At 49.6% G+C, this 23,629-nt stretch overlaps 1 protein-coding gene across 5 annotated transcripts in view; it reads left to right on the forward strand.

The window, feature by feature from the left end:
* Positions 1 to 23,629, forward strand: part of MYH7B (myosin heavy chain 7B) — a 40,995-nt gene that overhangs the window by 185 nt on the left and 17,181 nt on the right. For 2 of the 5 annotated variants that reach the window (XM_078057125.1, XM_078057127.1), the window contains exons 1-2: positions 20,387 to 20,521; positions 20,682 to 20,709. Coding sequence is in view for 2 of the 5 variants with exons in the window: in XM_078057123.1 (XP_077913249.1) it covers positions 17,958 to 18,051; positions 19,359 to 19,465; positions 19,655 to 19,798; positions 20,224 to 20,380; positions 20,682 to 20,709; positions 21,750 to 21,846 (627 nt within the window). In the remaining 3 variants the exon portion in view is untranslated. The other 3 variants (XM_078057123.1, XM_078057126.1, XM_078057124.1) reach the window with 3 other exon arrangements.

The following is a 23,629-nucleotide window of genomic DNA, read 5'->3' on the forward strand; positions in this document are numbered from 1 at the left end:
CTGTGTCCGCCCGGAGTTAAGGGTTTGCAGAGCTTGTAGGGCGTCAGAGCTGGTGACGTCTATTGTAAGATGGGGAAACTGATACCCAGAATGGGACAGTCACTACCTCGGGGACAAACTCTGGGGTTAGGTGTGACAACGGAGGTCCAGAGAGGGGCAGAGACCAGCGCAGGGTACCTCAGCACGTTCCAGGTTGAGCCAGTGTTGGAGCCCAAGCTTCTAGAAGTTTTCCATTCAGCTGAGTACCAGAAAAGACCACCTGATTTCTCTAAGCTCGGGAAAACTGCTGGAAAAGCTGTAGAGGCAAAGGAAAGCATTTTCATTTTTCCAGCAATTTTTAAAAAGATTTTAAGTATTCTCTACACCCAACGTGGGGCCCGAACCCACAACCCTGAGATCAAGAGTGAGTCGCTGGCTCTACTAAATGAGCCATCCAGGTGCCCCTTTTCCAGCAATTTTTAAGTTGGGAATGTTGAGGGTGACACAGTGTTTCTCAAAATGGCCAATATCATTTGTGTCAGTATCTGGGGCAATTTTTTTGAGAATGCAGATTCTTCTTCCTCATCTTTTTTTTTTTTTTTTTTTTTTGAGAATGCAGATTCTTGATTCCTATTCCCACCTTAGCTCTTGGCAGCCCTCCAGTTCTTTTACTGTTCCTTCTTTCTGGGTTATGACAGGATCTTCTCAATGTGAAGCACCTCATATGAATTTTAGTTAAAGTAATCTGAATTTATCAGTCTGTTCTTTGGGAAGTTAACTATGACTAAGAACCCCAGCTTTCACATCTGATTAAGAAGGTAGACTGGTAAACAGTGCTTTTCTGGGGACTCAGGGAAGGCTTTTGGGGTCTTGAGGGGTAGGTAGGAATATGTAAGCAGTGAAAGAAGTAAGCGTGGAGGTAAGAGGCAGGAAGGGGGACAGTGTTCCAAGTAGTAAGAACAGAAACAGCAAAGGCAAATAATTCTTAGTGTGGCTAGGCTCTTTTTAGAGACATTGAGGAGTTTGGTATAGATACCAAGGAGGGCCTGGGGGTTGAGCAGGCTGTTAGGAGCTCAGTCTTGGAGAGGGAGTCTTGGATTCCAGGTTAAGGATGTTGGCGTTTGTCCAGTGAGTGATGGGGAGCTGTCTAAGGGTTTTGAGCCAGGGAAAGTCTATTTTATGTGTTAGGTGCTGGCTGCAGTGTGGCAAATGTTTTGGAAATGGGGATACTAAGGCCAGAGAGCATGCTCAGAGGGTGTTAAGGTGTGAGGCAGTGGCTGAAGAGTTGGAGAGAAGGGGACAGATTAAAGAGACGTTTAGGAGGGAGAACTGCAAATGATCATAAATCAGTGGCCTAACCCAGGGGCCAGGATGTTTCCAGCTCCTTAAATAAAGCTTGTACATTCTCTGTCTACAGGACAGACTGAGTTCTCCCATCTTGTTGGGGGGAGGGAAGCGATAGGTAGTCTGGTTATGGGCACAACAGTGTTTCTATGATGTCCTTCCGTTGTCTGCTTTTGTACCTGAGGGAGAGTCTGAAGCAGCAGTTACTATAACAGGCCCCAAGTCGCAGAAGTCTACCATGTTAACTGGGAACCAAGGAAACTATTTCTAGTGCAGCATGAAATTAAAAGTCAGAAATCATGACCCAGGGTTCTCTGTGCAGGTTTCCCTCCTCCAAGATGGGTGCCAAATGACGAATATCAGGTGTATATTGGTGAGACTTGGGGAAGATCCCAGACCTTAACAGCCCTTTGGTTGAGTCCCCTCACATTGTGGCAGGTAAGGTGTCTTTCTTCCCATTTTGTAGATGTCACAGCTGAGCCTCAAAAGTTCTGTGACTTGCTCAAGGGGACTCATTTTATGGTGCAACTGGGAGTGAGGGGCTCTTGGCCAAGGGTCTTTCAAGCGAGACTTTGTCTTTCCTGTTCCCTCTGCCCTGATGCTTTGCCCCTAAATCTTGGCATAACTGGTTCCTTCTTGTCATTCACATGTTTCCTCCTCAGATGCCATCCCCGCCCCACTGGTCTCTATCACATTATTGTATGTATTTTCTTCATAGCACTTATTAGAATCTGAAATTATTAATTTTGTCTGTTTCTCTCCACCATGTGAGTTCCATGAGAACAGGCACAGTATGTGTCTAGTTTACCACTTTACCACCAGCACCTGGGATGATATCTGCCACATAGTAGATGCTCAGTAACATTTGCTAAATGATAGAAATAAGCTGGGGAGAGGAATGCAGGGAAACCAACATTAGTTGAAAGCTTAGGATGTTTCAGGTACTTTTCATAAACTACTTCATTTAATCCCCTCACAGCCTTTCAAGGTAGGTACTGTATCTCCTTTGGTAGGTAAGAAAATTTGCCAATTGAGGTCAAGTCAGTGGTTTGTTACTTTTGAGGTGATAGACTCCTTTGAGAATCTCCATTGGACACAAACTTTTTGCAAACCATGTGGAGAAATTCACAGACCTCCTTGGGCCCACTCGGGGGTCCCCAGATCAAGGAATCCAGGGTTGGGGAACTTGCCCGAGGTCTCTCTGGCCTCACACCTTTGCTACTTCCCCACTCCATGGCAAGTATAGATTCCATTGAGTGGACTACAGGGAGTCTGCTGAAGATTCCGGAGCAGAGGGAGATTACGATGCAGTGAGCCTTTGAATGTGTCAGACCTGGGTTCAAATCCTGACTCCAAAACTGGCCATGTGACTATGGGCAAGCCTTCTCACCTCTCTGAATCCCACTGCCCTCATGTTGAAAATGGAATCTATCTTTTCTTTCCTACCTATAACGAATCTTTATTAATCTGTGCCAGGTACTTGGTTAATGGCTTTACAGTTATCTCATTTTTTACCACAACCCTGTGACGTCAGTACTGTTATCTCCATTTTGTAGCTGGCGACTTGCAGGCTTGCAGAAGTGTCCTGACTTGCCAGAGATCACGCAGCTTCCCCCAGTCAGCCACTGTGCTCCCACACGTGCACCTGGGGAGTTACCGTGAGCTCAGGTCTCCCAAAGCTGCCGTTTAAGTCTCTGCTCTTGGGGTTTGTGGGAACATTTGAGTGTGAATTAGGTGAAACAAGACCAGGAGGGCTACCTTGCATGTGAATGGAGGCCAGTCCCTTTGCTTTGTATATGTTGTAACCTCCCTCCCCTCCCCTCACCAAGCCTGTACTGGGCCTCTTGATTGGGACAGCTCTTTCGTTCTGGAGTCTGCACTGCCCCTGGTCTGCATCTGTGCACGTGGCTGCTGTCTCTTTTTAGCAGTGACATCACCCTGCCTGGTATTGGTGTTTATGAGGCTGTCTCCCCACCTGGCTAGGGGCCATCGCTTGGCCATCGAGTGGAATTCCTCAGTCTTCTAGCCCCCTAACACAGGTCTGGCCCAGCAGTGCTGCTCAGGAAATGCCTGTGGAATCACAGTGAGGACTCTCCCATGTGTTGAGGATTTACTGTGTGCCAGGCCTGTCTCGGACACTTTATATGTGTTATCTCATTTACGCCCCCCACTGTAATCCTGGGAGGGAGAAGTTACTGTCCCTATTTTACTGAGAAGAAATAGAGACTCAGCTGGGCTTTGGGTTAGGCCTACTTGTGATGATTGATGGCACCAGGGCTGATTCCAGGCCTGTGCTCTCATCGTGCATAAGGAATTCTTGAAACTGTGGGCTGATAAAGGGAAGACACACTCCTCCACCCCCAGTACCCTCAGAGACTTTACTAACAAACTTCTAGTCCAGCTCTCATTTCATCCACGAGCAGGGACGCCTGGCTGGCTCGGTTGGTACAGCATGTACCTTTTGATTTCAGGGTTGTGGGTTCAAGCCCCACATTGGGTGTAGAGATTTCTTTTTTTTTTTTTTAAGGTTTTATTTATTTGAGAGAGAGAGCATGAGCGGTGGGAGGGAGAGAGGGAGAGGGAGAAGCAGACTCCGCATTGAGCAGGGAGCCTGACAATGACAACACAGGGCCCCATCCCAGGACCCTGAGATCTTGACCTGAGCTGAAGGCAGATGCTTAACGAACTGAGCCACCCAGGCACCCTGGGGATAGAGATTACTTAAAAAAAAAATAAAATAAAACAATCCGTGAGGAAACAGAAGCCCAGAAAGGAGAGATGACGTACTTATAGGCCCTCTTTTCCACTTACTACTTGTCCATTACTTTTGGGCAGGATGGGGTCTGATTTTACCCACCGCTAAAACACTCAGGTAGACCTGTGCCTGGTCCAGGTTGATGCTCAGTAAATACTGTTTTTTTTTTTAAAGATTTATTTATTTATTTATTTATATGAGAGAGAGAGTACATGAGAAGGGGGAGGGTCAGAGGGAGAAGCAGACTCCCCGCTGAGCAGGGAGCCCGATGCGACACTCGATCCCGGGACTCCAGGATCATGACCTGAGCCGAAGGCAGTCGCCCAACAACTGAGCCACCCAGGCGCCCCTCAGTAAATACTTTTAAATTGTATTTATTATGAAAACATCGAGAAGGGAATAAAGATTAGTATAACAAACACCCACATTCCCACCACCCAGTTTGCAAAATAAAACATTGCTAATATAGCTGAAGGCCTCATGTGCCCCTCCACAATTGCACTCCCCCGGGATAAAGACTCTCCTGAATTTGGTATTTATTATTCCTACGTAATTTTTTATTGAGATATAATTCATATGCTATAAAATCCAACATTTTTAAGTGTACAATTCAGTGGTTTTTAATATAATCACAAGATGGTGCAACAATTACCACTCTCTAATTCCAGAACTTTTCCATCACCTGGAAAGAAACCCTATAACCACGAGTGGTAACTCTCCCAATCCTCCTCTCCAGCCCCTGGCAGTCACTAATTTGCTTCGTGTCTCTATGGATTTGCCTATTCAGGACATTTAAGATAAATGGACTCCTGTATGTGGCCTTTTGTGTTTGGCTTCTGTCACTTAAGCGTTATGTTTTCAAGGGTTATCCATGTTGTAGCATGTACCAGGACTTCATTCCTTTTATGCCTGCATAGTATTCCATTGTGTGGAGACACCACGTTTTGTTCATCTGTTAGTTGGTGGACATTTAGGTTGTTTCTGCTTTTTGTTATTATAAATAATACTGCGGTGAACCTTCATATTCAAGTTTTTGTGTGGATGTATTTGATTCGGGAATAGACCTCGGCATGAACTTGCTGGCTCACAGGGTAACTCTACATTTAATTTTGAGGCACTGCCAGACTGTTTTCCAAAGGGGCTGCACTATTTTACATTCCCACCAGCAATGTCTGAGACTTCCAATTTTTACATCCTTACCTCTTGTTCTTATCTGTCTGTTTGGCTATGACCATCCCAGCGGGTGTGAGATAGGGTCACATTGTGGTTTCAATTTGCATTTCCCTAATGATTGGTGATGTTGAGCAGTGCTTCTCAGCTGTTTGTCTATTCCCGTCTTTTACCTATTTTTTTTTTACTTAAAAAAAATGTATCATAGCTAAATGTACATAAAGTTTGCCATTTTAACCATTTAGGTGCACAGTTCAGTGGCATTAAGTACATTCACAGTGTTGCGCAAGTATCACCACCATCTGTCTCTGGAACTTTTTTAGCTTCCTCAACTGAAACTGTACCCATTAAACAATAATTCCCCATTCTCCACTCCCAGCCAGCCCTTGGCAACCACCATTCTACTCCCAGACTACTTTTTTGACTCAGTTTCTCTTTCACTTCATAAAAGAGAGGGTCCATTTTAAAATTAGATTGTCTTTTTATTGTTGAGTTGTAAGAATTCTTTATATATTCTGGACATTAGACCCTTATCAGGTACATGATTTGAAGTAGCTTCTCCCATTCTGTGGGTTGTCTTTTGGATTTCTTTTTTTAAAGATTTTATTTATTTATTTGACAGAGAGAGACACAGCGAGAGAGGGAACAGAAGCAGGAGGAGTGGGAGAGGGAGAAGCAGGCTTCCCGCTGAGCAGGGAGCCCGATGCGGGGCTCGATCCCAGGACCCTGGGATCATGACCTGAGCCGAAGGCAGACGCTTAACGACTGAACCACCCAGGCGCCCCTGTCTTTTGGATTTCTTGATAGTGTCCTTTGAAAAACAAATATTTTTACTTTTGAGGAAGTCCAGTTCATCTGTTTTTTCTTTGGTTGCTTGTGCTCCGGGTGTCATATCTAAGAAACTATTGCCTAATCCAAAATAATGATTTAATTTATACCTATGTCTTCTTTGATAGTTTTCACTCTTACATGTAGGTCTTTGATTCATTTTTATTTAATTTTTGTGTATGGTGTGAGGTAGGTCCTTTCTATGCATTTTTAAACCTTTTACTAGGTATGTGTTTCTGAATACTTGATGCTATTTTTCCTGTTTTTGGACTTTAACTGGTAACATTGTATATATTCTTGTGCAGCTTGTTTTCTCATTCAGCCTTATGTTGGAAGAGTCATCCATGTTGATAAGGGTAACTAGTTCATTCGTTTTCACTGCTCTGTCGGTTCACTGTATAAAAGCCACATTTCATTTACCTTCTCTCCTGTGAATGGTCTGTTGGGTTGTCTCTAGTATTTTACTATTACAGATGGTAAACTAATAATGCGCCTCCTTGTGCAGTGTGTTGAAGGTCATGAGCATGTTCAGATTCCCTAGATAATACAAACTCTCTCTTTTAAGTGGTTTTATAAATTTGAACTCTTGTCAGCAATATATTAGAATTGCTGGATTGTTGGATTAGAATTACATCCTCACTAAGACTCAGTATTGTCAGGCTTTTTTGTTTTTACCAGTCTAGTGGGCGAGACATGATATTTCATTGGAGTTTCCTGGATTAATAGCAAAGTTTATTTCTCAGTAAATAGTTACATGGATGCACGGACAGGTGCACGAAAGCAGAATGGATGCAGGTCTTTGAGGAATGACCCTTGTGACTCTGCTTGTGGCTAGAATAGTGGCAGGGCCTACACTGTGTTGGCTGTTTGTAGGGAGACTCTGGAGCTAGGAAGTATTGGGTGAGACTGACAACTCTGTATATGGGGGGAAGGCATTTGTCACCTTGACACCAGTGATGGGAACCTCTCTCCAGGAAGAGGCTATAGTCTTGCCCTTCCATCATCCTAAACTTTCCCCAAGAAGGGAAGGAGCTGGAGAGAGAGAAGCCAGGAGGGAATTATGTAAGAATGAGAATGGGGTCCCACACTCTTAGGAATGACCCTTTTTTGGGAACCTTCTCCTTGTCTTTATATTGGTGGTATGTATTTCTCATGTTTATTCTACTAGTTTGGGGGTGATGACAAGGATAATAAAAAGAATAGTAATGATTATATATTATACACTATTAATGTGTGAGGCCTTGTGCCTTTTTTTATGAGTATTATTTAATTCCAGTGGAGTGGGTGCTCTTATTATTCCTGCTTTACAGATGACAAACAGGGCATCAAAGAGACAGAGTAACTGAGGGTTTTCACTCCAACAGTCTGGCTTCAGAACTTGTAAGCACTATACTGTATTGTTAGCCTGGCTCAGCTAAACCCAGGAGAGAAAGCAAGCAGAGGCTTGGGTGGGTGAGAAACACGAGTCATGGTGAGAAGGGGGCAGCAGGGAGCAGAGTGAGAGGCCCCTGGAGAAGATGGGTTCTTGAGAGGCAGGTGCCCCCCCCCCCCAGTGGACACGGTCCATTTGGCAGGCATGCATGGGCCCCTCTTCTCTGCCAAGTCCTGTGCTGGCTGCTGGGGATGCAGAGTGGGATCTGCCCATTTCCAGGTCTCAAGAAGTCCCTAGACAGATGGAACAAGAATTTGGAGGATGTGGGTGGCCTCACCCCCCTAGGACACAGGTGATAAGACGGCACGTCAGACTGAGGTATCTGTAGATATCCTTCAACAGGTGAAAGTTTAACAAACTGTGGTACATCCATAATATGGAATACTACTCAGTAACAAAAAGGAACAAATTATCGATGTAGGCAACAACTTTGGATTAATCTCCAGGGAATTATCCTGAGTGAAAAAAGCCAATCTTAAAAAGTTACATACTGTATGATTTCATTTATATAACATTTTTGAATTGATGATTTTAGAAATGAAGAATAGATAGGAGGTTGTCAGGGTTAAGGATGGGAAGGAGAAAAGTGTAGTTATAAAAGGGTAACACCTTTTTGTTGTTGGAATTGTTCAGAATATTGACTGTGGTGGTGGATCTGTGAACCTACACAGGTGATAAAACTGTATAGGACTTAATACACACACACACACACACACACACACACACACACAACTATACATAAAACTGGGAAAACTTGAATAAGCTTGGGGGATTATATCAATATCAATACAGGCAATCTCTCTATTATTTCTTATAATTGCTTGTGAATATGTAATTACCTAAAAGAATTTCAATTGAAAAATGAAATTTAAGGCCCACAGCATTGTCAGGACAGTAGAGTTATTTGTAATGACAGCATTTTCAACCCGTATAAAAAATCCCGAGGGCTATGTGCAGGGAGGCCTCTTGCCCTTAAGTTAGCCCAGTCCAGCTCCACAGAAGTGGGCAGTATACTCTGAGATGTGAAGGGGTGCAGGGTCACTCTAAACACCTCAGGAGACCCAGGGTAGACCCATTGGGTTGGTTTCTGAGTTTAACTCTTTGAGCCTTTCTCTGCCCTTCACCTCCTGAGCTGATTGACCATGATTATGAGGGCAAGGGTAGAGCCGTACCCACTCCACCCTCCACCTCCCACTCCACCTCTTTTGAGAAGGACAGATGTTCTTCCCTTGTTCTCCACTCCACCAGGTTGGGCTAAGTGCCCCTCCCCTGGGATGCCCTGTGCCGATTGTTATTAACTGTCTGTGCCTCCTCATGCCTGTCTCCTTTGCTAGACAGACTCCTAGGTCTTAGGGGCAAGACCAGAACAAGTCCCAACCTGGGGGGCGTCAGAGAGTGTTTGTTGTACTCAACTAAATGGGAAGCTGACCCTGGCTTTGGTAAGCCTATTCTGATCCTGAGATCCTAGGGAGGGCCTGGGCGGTGGCACAGGATTTTGGGGTTAGTGTGACTATGGTCTTATGAGATCCTGGGACTTTGTTCCCACATGGTGGTCCCACTAGGATGTCTCTCCCAGAGTGCTGGCTGCCCTGGGCACTGCTTCAAATTCCATCCCCAGAGTGGCAGACCAAGGCTTGTCCACCATACCACCCCAATATACCCATAGCCACAGTGTTCCCGTGTTCACGTTGTTGACCTCTTACCATGGGCTAAGCACTTCGGTTTATTGATTCGTCTCAGCAACATTATAACGCAGGTATTCTGCATCTATCCATTTGGCAGAAAAGGAACCCAAAGCTCAGAGAGGTTAAGTAACTTGCTCAGGGTCACTTAGCTTGTGAATGGCAGAGCAAGGACTTGAGGAGGCAGTCCTAATGTGTGCTAGTCTAGTCCCTGCAGGCGCAGAGCTGAAAAAGAAACATTCCTGCTCTTATGGAGCTAATGATAAAATCACCAGACATCTAGATGTGCTTGGCTATGCCAGTCACAGGCTAAGCTCTTTATGTACATTCTGTTGTTGGCTCTGCATAACAACCACATGAAATAAGGTTATGCCCATTTTACGATGGAAATGGAAGCTCCACGAGGAAAAGCAAGTAGACGCATAGCAAGTAGAAGCAGACCTGGACAGTCGGATTCCAGAGCCAGGGCTATCAGACCCTCTTCTGCCATCTCTTCCCCAGACCTATTTTTGGCTTTTTCCCTCCTCCATACACTGGCCCTCCCAGGCCCCCTCCCCGCTACCATTTCTGCCCTCCCCTCACTCTAGCTGTCCTGTTTAGCCTGTGTCCATAGACCTCAGCCCTTTCATTCATAGTCTAAGCATAGTTTGGAACCTGGGTTTGGGCCAGAGTATCTGCACGTTGACCCCTAGGAGGATACCCTACACTCTGGCCCTTCCTGTTCTACCCAGCTGCCTGGCAACAGGAGTCCTGGAGGAGCCTACTCCCCAGTGCCCTTCCTTACCTGTGGTGGCCAGGAGATGTGTGGCGTGTGGCACAGAGGGTGGAGCGGCAGGATGCCCACACCTGGCAGGGAGGCCAGCACACCCCACAGGGGGTGGGGGCAGCACTGGGCCTCTCAGTGCTGGTGGTTCTGGAAGCTGATAGGAGCAGCAACAACTGCTGGCATTATCTGGCCTCTAAGAATAGCCTGGGCTAAAGAGCTGGGGGCTGGGGCCAGGGAAGAGGGCAGGAGCCTTTTCCCACCGTCCCTTCCACTTCTGCCGCTGCTTGCCCTAGAAACTGGGAAGCCTCCCTCTGGTCTACTTTTAGCTGTGGGGTGGTTTCACATGGATGCATCTTCCCTGCTATTGGGCTGGGGGAAAGAGGGTGTCCCAGAGACTCAGACCCAGGGCCCAGGGCAACGAGGACCGGCCCTTACCCAGGCCCTCCCCACTGGCACAGAATAGGGGCTTGATTTTTCAAGGATCCTGTTGGAAGTGACCCTTATTCATTTGGCAAATCCTTAAGAAATAGGTAATATATACTCGTGATTCAGAATTCAAAGGTATAAAAGGGTAAACAAGGAAAAAAAGTCAGTCTCCCTCCCTTCCCAAGCCCTCAGCTACCTCTTCCACTCTCCAGAGATAACCACTCTTGCCAGCAAACATGGTCCCTCCATAGGTAGGCACAAAAATATATGACTCTCCTCTTCCCCCATTTTTACATGAGCGATAGCACATGCCATCCATTCTTCTCCTCACTTTTTCCACTTAACGGGATATCTTGGAAATGACAGTAATTTATTGAGTCTCTACTCTGTGGCATGCACTATTCTAAGCACTTCAGATGTTAATGTTCATCAGAATCCTGTGTGGTAGGTTTTTTTTGTTGTTGTTTTGTTTTTACAAATTCCCATTGTTACAAGGTTAAATCATTTCCCAAGATTTCATAGCTGGTAATTGTCAGAGCCGGGATTCAATCCCAGGCAGTCTGACTTTAAATACAGTATTCTTCATTACTACCCAATACTGCCTCTCACGCTTGAGTCCTGTCAGTACATAGCACACCCTCACTCTTCCTAAAGGCCAAGGTAAGAAATGGACATTGAACACTCACCATGGCCCATTTCAGGCTGGGATACTGCAGTGCGTAAGAAAGATGAGGTCTCTGCCCTTCTGGAACTGGCAGCCCATGCTCACAAGTATCTGTCACCCAAAGCAGGAAGAGGGAAACACACCTGTCATGCACACCCACATCCCCACATACAGGTCTGCTGTTTGCACACCCTCTTCTCCCTTATCCACTGGTCTTTTACTCACACAGCGTCTGAGCTGAAAAGCCTCACAGCCCAGGGCTACAGGTGAACCTGGAGGTCCAGACAGAGGTAGCTACTTACAAGAAATCACGACGTGGCCCTCGTGAGCCTCACTCATCCCCTACCCCCTGGGATCCATTTCAGCAAGGCTGGTGGGGGGTGCCTGTAATCCAGGCCCCAGCCCTTGTTTGAAGTTGGGAACAATTGAAGGGCAAGGGAGCTATAGTTAGATCCACAGCTGCTGTCACCTGTTGCAGCCTGGGCACTGGGCCCGAGCATTGTCTACATGGGGGCATTCTACCAGTGAGGGCCCACTGGGGGTGGGAGGTTGGCCCAGTCTGGCTCAGTTCTAGAGAGACTGAGACAGAGGCCAAGACAAAGAAACAGAGTCTCAGAGGGCAGAGAAAGACAGGGTGACACAGAAGAACCAAGACCCTTGAGAGCTACAAGAGACTGCCACCAAATGCTGGCAACACTGAGACTGGTGGGGAGTGTGGGCAGGGATGGAGAGCTATCGAGACAGTGAGGCAGAGATTGAACTCAGGGATGCAGCAAATCAGAGCCCCAGACCACTTCAGTCCAGCACAGGGCTTTCTGTCCAGCCCTTTATCTCCAGGAGGCTACACATGGACACTTCTCTCTGGGGCAGCCACACTCCAGATCCTCCCAGATTCTTCTATGGCAGTCTGAGGTCCTCTTGGGAGTGCTCCAGGAGGCCCCAGGGGTCTCTGAAAGGGAGAGTTTGGGCTGCTGGGTCTAGTCATAGCTCTCATTCACTATGTGACCTTGGATAAGGATCTGTCTCTTCCTCTGTGCCTCAGTTTCCCTAGCTGTTCAATGCAAGAGTTGGTTTGCATGATCACTAAAGGGTCCTTTCATCCTCTGATGTCTGTCAGGACATTTCCCCTCACATGTCTCACCTCCCTCCCTCTTGCTGCAGCTGAAGCCACTCCTTTGTTTGTCCTTTGTGAGGATGGGGGACAGCTGGTCCCCCTCCACCTCCCCCCCCCCCCCCCCCGAGTAACCTTTTAGCCCTAAATCCACGCTGAGGCATCTCTCCTCCGGATAAACAGCCCTGATGCCTTTTGGCAGCACTCATCCTATTTTCTGCACAAGCATCAGAGCCGGGGCCCACTCGGGCCCTCTGCAGCTGCCTAGGGCCCCAGGAGGGGGACAAGCCTTGGACAAGCAGGGGCCCCCCGGGCCCCTCTTTAGGGCCTCACCGCTTTGCGTTTGGACCGTTATGGCAGCCGCCTCCTAAGTCATTCTTCCTGCCACCGGTGTCGCCCCTTCAGTCCATCCTCCGCACCAGCTGCCGCAGGGATCTTGTGAACACATAAATCTGACCATGCTGTCAAATGTTCTTGCTCAGAGCTCTTTGATGAGAAACATAAAATACAAATGCCTTTGATGGCTCCCCAACTCCTGCAGGAGAAAGCGCCAAACCCCAGTCCGGCTTCTGCAGCCCTTCACAGTCTAGTCCCACCTGCTCCGTCCGGCCTGCCCTCCCTATGTGGCTGCCCCGGGCTTGGAGTCTGGGCTCCTATTCTGCATCCCCTCTCCTCTGCCCTCGGTGACCTCCTCTTGCCTGGGTGGCCAGGGCCTCCTTGCTGCTTCTAGTCTATTCTCTAGATGGCCACCAGGGCTATTGGCATTCAACCTCCAACCACTTACTCTCCTGTCCGGACAGCTTCCCGTTGTACTTGCTGGAAAGTTCAGAGTTCCTTCCAAGTCCTACAGGACTCTCGGCAATCCAGCCCCTGCATACCTATGTCACCTCACCTTATAAACCCCCCCCTCCCCCGCAGGGGCGCCTGGGTGGCTCAGTTGTTAAGCGTCTGCCTTCGGCTCAGGTCATGATCCCAGGGCCCTAGGATCGAGCCCTGCATCGGGCTCCCTGCTTGGCAGGAAGGCTGCTTCTCCCTCTCACACTTCCCCTGCTTGTGTGCCCTCTCTCGCTGCGTTTCTCTGTCAAATAAATAAAATCTTAAAAAAAAAAAAAATTAAAAAATAAACACCCCCCCCCCCCCCCGTCCCCGCTCCAGCGGCCCCATAATGGTGACAGGGCCTCAAATGCACCAAGCTATTTTCCATCTCACAGCTTTTGTATTAACTGTTCCTTCTGCTCAGAATATTCTTCCTCTGGCTCTTTGCATGGCTCCTTCCCATCCTCCTGTCCTTCAGGTCTCACCTTGAATGTCTCCTCTTCAGAGACGCGCCCTGACCGACCCGAATCACGTACCCCCACCAGCCCTCCACCCCGTTACTGTTGTGCCTCCGTAGCCTGTGCCGCCGTCTTTAATTCCCTTGGAAAACATTACTTGTTTATTGCCGGCTGCTCTGTGAGGGAAGGGGCCTTGTTGTCATGCCCATCTCCTTGCCCATCTAGGTGTCAGACTTGGTCTTGTCCTTCAAACTCCTCACTCTGACACCTCCTTTGGGTGTCTTTCCTTTCCTGGACAATGAGTATTGTGTTCCCATCCTGGACACAGAAGAGAAGCTGCCAGATGCATGTCGAACTGGATCCATGTGTCCCTCCCACTGAAGTAGCATTTAAACAGAGTCCTTCAATATCTTTATCAAAGAAGGACTTCCAGGCACTGAGGTGCATTGGTGACAGATCCATTTCTGGCTGGGGATGGCTCCCAGATCACATCTTCTCTGTCTCCCTCTCTGCCCTTGCTTTTTCTAATACTCGCCCAGTGGCATTTTGGGCTAGAAGAAGAGAGGCCAGAGTTCTGATGTCCCTTTTGGGCTTTGCCCCATCAGCTCATTGCTCATGGAAATCTCCCCCAAATAGCCCCAGCTCAGTAGCTGCCTCTAGTTCTGGCTGCTAGTAAGCTGTGAGCTCCAGGACTCTTGGCAACTGCTGATCTGAGAACTTTGATAGAAACTGGGGATACCTAGACCGCGATGTCCAGCTTGGCCCCAGCTCCCCTATATCCTAAGACTGCCTCTATCTGTCTTTGGCCACTTTACTCTCTACCCTGGATCCTGCCCCTCCTCTCCAACTCTGTTCCTAGCCAGGCCCAAGATTCCCTGGCTCTGCTGTGGGGGTGTAGGTAGGGGACTTTCAGCATTGTAGTCTTTTTTTTTTTTTTTAAAGATTTTATTTATTTATTTGAGAGAGAGAATGAGAGACAGAGAGCATGAGAGGGAGGAGGGTCAGAGGGAGAAGCAGACCCCCTGCTGAGCAGGGAGCCTGATGTGGGACTCGATCCCGGGACTCCAGGATCATGACCTAAGCCGAAGGCAGTCGCTTAACCAACTGAGCCACCCAGGAGCCCTCAGCATTGTAGTCTTTGAGGGCAGCAACAGTCCCTCGGCTCAGGGAAATCAGGGCCACCTGGGTCTAGGGGCCTGGGAGCACTAAGGCTGGGATGCCTGAGGCTGAGCCCTCCCTGACAGTCCTTCCTAGGACTATTAGCACCTTAATGAAGTTCCTTGAGGACTGGGGTTCTCAGAGCGATTTCTGGAGAGAGTCCAGGAGGGTGGACATACCGCAGGCCAGGCTGCAGGTGCCCCAGCTGCCCTCATGCAGTCCTCACCACAGTTGCTTTCTCCTTTGCTGGCTTCCGTGTGCTGGGTAGAGCGCTAACCTTGGGGGTGGGATCCCAGAGTCTGGCCTGGGCTCCCTCCGTCCCCATCAGGGCCTCCGTGTCCTCAGCTCAGCTGAGGGTCTAGACGAGATGGTTTCCCTTTCAGCCCTGATGCTCCTGATTTCTCATGCTCTGCTGTCTTTAATTGGAGGGGGAAAAAAGCAGGGGGGATATAAAAGATACAGGAAAGTACAGAGAACAATTAACAAAGCATTGTATACATTTTGTCATATTTGCCTCAAGTCTTCTGCCCCTGGATTCTAGCACTTCGGGGTTCTAGTGACCCCAATTTTAACACTCCAGGATTGTAAGCCAAGGTGCACACATGTCTTGGCTCTGTACTCCAAATCTTGGGAAGAAAAGGCAGGAAGAAGGACTTTGGACCATCTATATTGCCTACACAGTGTGTGGGTTAGTTGGGATGAGAGGGTAGTTATGAAGAAATGAAGCTTCTGGAGGTTCTAGAATCCTAGGGTCCTAAGGTTGGAGCAGATCTCCGAGGTTACCCAGTCCAAAGCTTCACAAGGCTCTGTGAAAGTTCCTCTGTGTGGTTCCTCATTGCTGTTGGCAGGCTCATTTTCTTCCAGGCAGCCTCTTCCATCGCTGACTGGCTCTGAGGATGAGAAAGCCCCTCCTGTGTGTGTATCCAAACTGCTGCCTTGTAACCACCCTGTTGGCCTGCTCTTGAGGCCACCACAAATCACACAGGCTTCCTCTGCTCCAGAACAGCTCGTCACATACATAAGGTTGGTTGCATATTACGTCCTTGCGGATCGTGGCAGTTGGTGCCTCTCTCGGGCGCATCCTGGATCTCCCCAGTGCTTTGTCGTTTTGGTCTGTGTGCTCATCTCAGCGGGCAGGTGTGCCCTGTGTAGCAGAAGCAAACTTACAGGGCAATTCTAAACCCATTTCTTTTGGTTGGTTTCTCAGCCCTAGCTTTATACACTGAGCAGGTAATTCTAGAATTCAGACCCACATCATATTTGGTATTGGCTAGGCTCGTTAGAGGTTCTGATTCTCCAGGCTAATTCTACTGCTCGGGCCCGAGGAAAGAAGCCTTCTATCTGAGCATTTTCAAACAGTGAGCAGGGTTTTCCCACCTCCTGAGCTTCCTATAAATTGCTCAAGCATAGACCCTTAGCCTCTGACCCCATGAGGAGATTAAAACCCTATAATCTTAAACTATCTATCAAGTTTGGTTCCTACTCTAACTCAGCACAAATTTATTGACTTTCTACTACGTGCAGATGCTCTGTAAGGTGCTGGGGACATAGACCAAGCTCTTGCCCTTTAGTTGGGAAAAAGACTGGGAAACAATCTAAATGTCACCCAAAGGAGACCTGTATCATTTCATAACATGGAGAAGTATCTGTAGGATTAATTCCTGAAAGGGTCTGGGCATTTGTAATTTTAATAGATACTGCCAAATCCGGCCATGCATTTTAAACAAAGTTTTCCCGTAACACACAAGCAGTGAAATACGTACATCTTAAACGTACAGCTCAATTAGTCTCACAGAGTGAACATACCTGTGTAACCACCCCCCCACCCCGCTGTGCTTAGTCAGTAGTGTTTCCTGCATTCCTGAGGCTTTTCTCGTGCCTCATCCCCTCATTACTCCCTCTCAAAGGACCACTCTTCCACTTTTATCATCCTACGTTAGTGTTACCTGCCTTGAACTATATACAGTGGAAAATGTATCTTTGAAATTATTTCTATATATTTTATAGAATATAGATATGTCGCGTATTTGGAATTGGTGGCCAGTTGGTATGGAGGTGTTCTCTGTGTGAGCTCAGCCTGACATCTGGAATCCTGGCTCTGGACCTGTGAGGTTCTACACGTCCACTGTCTCAGGTTCCAGGATCCTTTGATTCTCTGACTCTGAAATTCTGTGGTGTCACCAAGGCCTGAATGGCGTGATGGACAGGAGAGCCTGGAAGGGCCCTGATGTATTCCGAAGCCCATCTCAGGCAGACTGAATGCTAGCACACCCAACCCCTGTTGAGAGTGGGGTGCGGGAGGGGGCTAAGAGTGAGAGTTGGTTTCCTGGGAATCTTGAATGTCTGCATTTCCTCATTTTGCTTTCTCTTCATCCAAATTATTCCTTTATGCCTATGGTCCCTGGTCTAGTTTTCTTCATGTGTGATTTCCTCAGGGGACCCCAGGGAGGTGGGGATGGAGGTAGGGAGGAAAGAGACAGCATGCTGATACTGGAGACGGATGTCTCACTCTCTCTGCCTCTCTTTTTGATCGGGTCTCTGTTACTGCTTATCTGTGAGACTTGCCAGTGCTTTCTTTTCCCTGGGCCTCAGTTTCCCTGGATATATAAAGAGGGTTGTGCCAAATAGTCCCAGAGGGCATTCTGTGGTTTCCTCTCTCTGAGTCTCCTTGCTCTCTGTTTCTGGGGGTGTGAGTCTTTTTCTGGGTGGAACAGACTCCCTGTGACTCAGTTTCTCTCTCTGAGCTCCTCAGTCTTCTCAGATCTCTCATGGCTTTGTCCTGCCCCTTTGGTCTCTGAATCCCAGCCTCCCTATCACTTAGTAAGAGTGTCACTCTCCGCCTTTGTGATCCCATGACAATGGGAGGTAAAAATAGCCCAGGGGCTGTGCTGGTAGAGATAAAAGGGAATTTGCCTTTTGTGTCCTGTGGCCAGGCTGGGGGGGCTGTGACACGTGGAGATTGCTGACATAGCTCTCCTCCGCTGACCTTGACGGTGGCAATAAAAGGGGTAGCCCAGCTCCCAGCTCTCACCGTGGTGCTGAGGTGGGTGATCAGGGCTGAGGTTGGAACCAAAGGGTGAGGGTCCCCATGGGTGGGCACGAGTCTCTGTATCTGTGGGAAAGAATGTTCTGGGGTGTGTGTGTGTGTGTATGTGTGTGTGTGGGGGGGGCTCACCAGGGAGGCTGAGATGGGGACCCCCAGGGAATCACTGAGTATTAGGCCTTGTGGGTTTTGAATCATATCCCAGTTTGGGCCCCTGGTCCCTCAGTTCCTCCATCACTGCCATCTTCCAGTGCCTGATGCCTTGGACTGCCTTGAACCTCCAAGATTTTTAGTCCCTCGTCCTCCACCTCTCGGTGCCACTGCCATGATGGATGTGAGTGAACTTGGGGAGTCTGCCCGCTACCTTCGCTACCAGGGCTACCAGGACCTGATGAAGGTGCACACTGTCCCGTGGGATGGTAAGTGAAGGCAGGAGGGCACAGCCACAGTGTAGCCCTTACAGACTCAGACCAGGAGTGGGGAGGGGTGGTGGCGCTGAGCTCAGGGCTGGCAGCTTTAGCCCTGGCCCTTTCCCTCAGAGTCTGGGGTCCTAAGGCTACATTCTCAGAGACCCTGTGTACATCACTGCATGTTTGTGAGCAAGCCTCGGTTTGCTCCTCTGTAAAATGGACAGTATTCCCTGTCTCCTGGAGCAGCAGTCTGTGGCTGGAGCCTGAGGTCTCTGAGATGAGAGTGATTGGTATGTATGTAAGCTGGTGTCCATAAAACCTGTGCTGTAGTTATTTTTAGTGCTTTCCATAGAGCCAAAACCAAAGACAGGAATAAAGACTACTATTTATGACTTGGTTTGCTCATAGGACAATAATAACAATACGCAGTGTGTACCAAGTGCTTATTTTGTGCCAGGCCCAGAGTGGATGACTTTCCATGCATCATGTCAACAACCTGGGGAGGGTGGGGACCAGGGCCAAAGCCAGCTTCATGGGCCTGCAACCTCGGTCGCTGCATAGGGCATCATCCTCAGAAGGGCCTCGTGCTTGATTTAACACTCTGGAATCACCCTCTTGAAATTCGTAATGATTTTTTTTTAACAAGGGGCCTGCATTTTAACACCAGGGCCTGCAAGCTTTGTAGCTGGTCCAGACCAAGGCACTCGGCTAGTAGTAGCAGGACAGGAAACAGAATCTGGTGGTCTGCAGTCTGAGTCTGTGCCTTTAACCTCCATGAAATATGGGCTCCCTGAAGCTTTGGGGCCAGCTGGCCAGGCAGGAAGGAACACAAGACACAGAATTAGGAGAAGTGGGTTTGAGTCTTCAGCAAAACGGGGGGGGGGGGGGGGGGGGAGGCAGAACCCCCCTGAGAATTATGTTCCTGATGTTGAGGGCTGCTCCATATGGGACCTCAGGAGATGCCCATAACATTTTGCCTTTGAGGGAACAGACCCAGAGAGAATGAAGGATTTTCCCAAGGTCGCAGGGTAGATATGGCAAAAGCAGGAATCTGAAGCCAAGTATGCAATCCAGGGTGGTGAGGGACTGTTACCTCAGTCAGGGAATCCCTCTGAAGAGATCCCTATGGACTCTACCAGCTCTGCCCTCCCAGGATTCTGGGTCTGGAAGGATCCTCTCTGTATTCCTTGCATCCTGACCAAGGGGCTCATGGGGGGGCATAGCTCTACGGGCATGGCTTGGGAACCCCAGCTGGGCTCCCAACCCCTGGATGTGCCTCAGCCCTTCTCAAAGCCCCAATGTTCTCCCCCAACCAGGGAGGAAGAGGGTCTGGGTACCTGATGAACAGGATGCCTATGTGGAGGCCGAGATCAAGTCGGAGGCCACTGGGGGCAGAGTCAACGTGGAGACCAAAGACCAGAAGGTTTGGCTCCCCTCTTTTGGAATTAGCTTCTCTGTCCCCTGGGGTGCAGCTCCTTGCTAGCTAGCGCTAGCACAGTGAATGAAAGGGGGCCTGGGGGGGCACTGGGTAAGAGGCTGAGGTCAGTCGGTTCCTGCCCCCCTGCCACCCCACCCCATGTTAAGGCCTCCCACGATATGGTCTCCCGGACAGATGCTGCTGGTGCGCGAAGCAGAGCTGCAGCCCATGAACCCGCCCCGCTTCGACTTGCTGGAGGACATGGCCATGATGACGCACCTCAACGAAGCAGCAGTGCTGCACAACCTGCGCCAGCGTTACGCTCGCTGGATGATCTACGTGAGCCATGGGCCCCGGCGGCGTGCGGTGGGGGTGGGGCCATAGGGGTTGGGGCGGGGCTAGGGGAAGAGCCTCTGCGCTGTGGGGACTGGGCCGCGGGGGGGCGGGGCTAGGGGTGGGGCTGGGTGATGTCATGGCCCTGGGAAGGCGGGGCCCCGGGCTGGGGCGGGGCTAGGGGAGGTTCGGCTCCTGGAGTGCAGGGCGGAGCAGCGGCTAGAGGCTTGGCGTGGCAATGTGGAGGTGGGGCCACGGGCCGCGGGGCCGGCGTACTGCCCGGGCGGGCAGGGACAGCCACAGAGGGTGTGGCAGGGCACTTTAAGTGATTCCTTGGGGCGTATTGCAAGGGTCACGGACGGTTTCGTGAGGGCTGGGGCCAGAGGATGGGAACTTGGCCATCAGTAACCCACCTTATATTCTCTCCTCAGACGTACTCGGGCCTGTTCTGTGTCACCATCAACCCGTACAAATGGCTCCCGGTGTACACGGCCTCCGTGGTGGCTGCTTACAAGGGAAAGCGCCGCTCGGAGGCCCCACCCCACATATATGCAGTGGCGGATAACGCCTACAATGACATGCTGCGCAGTAAGAGCCGTCTCGACTCCTCTCCCTCACCCAAGACCTCTACCCCTGCTCCAGGGAGGCCCCTGTAAAGGACCCCTTTCCCTCCACTTGTCCTGCTTCCCTTTTGATGCTGCTGGACACTCTAGCATAGCGTTCTGTCAGGTGGGAGCTGGCCACAGTCTGGGTGATCCCGCTTGGTCCTTCCCGTTTCTGGCCCTGGGTGGAGGAGGGGCTGCCCCAGTGCCGTGGATATCCAGAGTGTTCCACCTGTGACTGGTTACCCACCTTGGCTAACTTCTCTATCTCCTCCCCCTTCCTCCAGACCGAGAGAACCAGTCCATGCTGATCACGTGAGTGTGGGGCTCTGGGGGTGTGGTGGGAAGTGCTGGTCACCTGGTAGGAGGGGAGTGGAAGTAAAATCATTTCCCAGGGTTGATTCCAAAGCGCTTAGGGCAGGGCCTCTACCACCTGGAGCTGGTGTCCTACTAAAGCTAAATTAGAGCATTTTCTCTGTCCCCATTCTGGGCAGATGCATTATGGGTTGGTGGACAGGGAAGGGATACCCAAGCACCAGAGTGATCACCAGCCCTGATACTCCCTCCCCCCAGGGCCTGGAATCTCCCCTTCCCACCTGGATCTTTCGAGAATTATGATTCTGGCTCAACAGGAGGGAGGAGATGACTTTCCCTTTCCTCCTTACAATCTCCTTACCCCTGAATCTGATTTTGATTTTTCATTTGCCCCCATGAGAAAGTGGTAGGATTCTTACATGCCAAGTTCATGGCCAGCCAAGCCAATATGGACATTGTGTCTGAGTGTGTGTGTGCATGCAGCCTGGTGGTTAAAAGCAAGGCCTTTAAAACCAGAAGGACCTGGGTTCAAGTTCTCACACATCCACTTCCTGCTGGTACCCTTGGGCCCCTGAGCCTCATCAGTAAAAGCAGAACAATCCTACCTACCTACCATGCAGAGCTATAAGGAGTCGGCCAGTTAATGTATGGGCCTGGCACACAGCAGGGACATTTACGTCATTTCCCCGAGTCCCATTTCCTTACCCATAAAATAGGCGTGATAATGGTGCCTGCTTCACAGGGTTTCTAAGGCTTCAACAAGCCAGGGCAGATAAAGCACCTGGCCCAGCTCAGTAGACAGTGGCGTCATCGTGTGTGTTCTCATCTCACCCGGATGCTCTGCCCTGGCTTGCTTTGTACACAACTCAGCACCTCTGAGGGTTGATCTATCTCTGGAGGGCTTTGAGTTGGGGGTCCTGAGTTGGGAGCTGGGTTGGGGGGAAGGAGAGAGTGGCCCTGCTTGAGGGTTGGGGTGTTGGGGGTAGAGGGAATTAGAGTGGCCAGATGGGCTTTGGTGACTCATGTTTGTGTCGTCTAAGCGGAGAGTCGGGGGCCGGTAAGACGGTTAACACCAAGCGGGTCATTCAGTACTTTGCCACCGTGGCTGCCCTAGGAGACGGGCCGGGCAAGAAGGCCGTAAGACTCGCCCGCATGGGCGCCGCTCCCCACTCCCCCCACTGCTTCTCACTGTTTCTCTTTTCTTTTTCTTTCTTTTTTTTTTTTTATTCCTTTTTAAAAAGTTGTTTCCCCAGAGCCTCTAGCCCTGCCTGAGCCTCCCACCCTGGTGGCAGACTCTGGCCTGAGCAAGGCTTGACCAAGAGAGAGGCTGTGACCGCCTCTTCCATACCGTGGGACCCAATTCTGGGCCTGCCTCAGTGGCCCCCTCTGTAACATACAGGGGCAGGACCGCAGCTGTTCCTAAACTTTGTATGTAATTTTCCCTTCCGTCATGACCTTCCTATTTTGAAAGTTTACCAAATCGGCGGCTTTTAACTACGAAGTGATTGTTTTCTTCGTTTTCATGCACCAAAGACAGTTACCTGCTGTCAATCAAAAAGCAGGCTTATGTGGAGTCTAACCAGAGCCAAGGGCATTCCCAACAGCCAGGGTCAGGGGGCAGTTTCTCACCAAGTGGTTTCTGTACGGATTTTTGAAATTTCTGAAATAATGGGGGACCAATGTTTTATTTTTGTTTTCTGGGTATAACATTCATTCTTAGCCCCCAAGGCCAGCTGTTCAGAGCTCTGTGTGTGTTCCTCCACCCCCAAAATGGGCTGCCTTTTCTTTTCCAGAAGCCCAAGGCCACCTCCCACTCCTGGTCCTGTTAAGCCTTGCTTTATTCTGGGGCATTTTTATTTCTTCTTTTTCTTTTCTGTTTTTTTCCATTTAAAGTTGTTTTCTTTTTGCCTTTTCCTTTTTGCCCCATTTGATTTTCTTGCTTTTGTTTTTCCTTTCAGTTTTTATTTTTTTTGTTATGGTGGTGGTTGTTTTTGTTGTTTTGTTTTTGCTGTTGACTTTTTGGTGCTCTTTGCTCCCTCCTTTTCCCACCCCATTTTTGAACCCCCCACAGTGTCTCTAAGGATGCTGCAGAAAGTTGGGGCTTGGTCCAGTAACGGGAACAGAGGACAGGGAGAGGCCAGGGAGAGGCCAGGGCTGGCAGGGGTGCAGCTGGGAAAGGCGGGGCAGAAAGCTCTGCACAGTGGGGTGTATGTGGGGGTGTCAGGCAAGGGAGGTGGGAAGAAAGGCTGGCTCACAGGGTCCATGCATGCTGGAACTTAAAAGCCTTATCAGTCCCCTCCCCTTGGCCCCAAATTTGACTACATCTGTCGTAGAGAGCCCTGTTCAAAAGGCCCCCGGATATGAGTGTGGGGGGTGGAGCTCGGAAGGAGGGGCTCTTGCCATTTCCCTCCAGCCTCCGTCCCCCCAGCAGTGTCTCTGGGGGGATCTTTAAGTCTTGGGCTCCCTGGAGGTGAATGAATAACCAAAGTCCCCTGGTGGCCTGGCACCTGGCCTTCCAGAATCCATTCCTTCCTTCCTCTCCCTTTCTTCCCAGGCTGCAGGGAACCAGGGTGGGGAAGGGAAGGAAAGGGACATGGACAGAAGACAAGGATGAGGCTAGGAGAGGAAGGGAGGGAGATCCCTTCAATTCAGCAGGTCCCTCTAGATGAGACATGCGGTGGCCGTGGTGTCGTGGGAGTGAGACGCCCGGGCTCAGGTCCTGCCCTGCCCCTCACTTACCGTGTGGCCTGGAGGTTGCTTCCCTGCTCTGCGTCTTAGTTTCCTCATTTGCAAATTAGGGCTAATAACATGCACCTGGCAGGGCCATCTGTACAATAGTCCACTGACAGTTGTACGATGAGGGTGCAGCTCATCACAGTACAAAGGAGAAGTGTGAAGAAGGGCTCTTACAGAGGGAGGT

The sequence above is a fragment of the Halichoerus grypus genome, chromosome 10, assembly GCF_964656455.1.
Source record: "Halichoerus grypus chromosome 10, mHalGry1.hap1.1, whole genome shotgun sequence".
NCBI lineage: Eukaryota > Metazoa > Chordata > Mammalia > Carnivora > Phocidae > Halichoerus > Halichoerus grypus.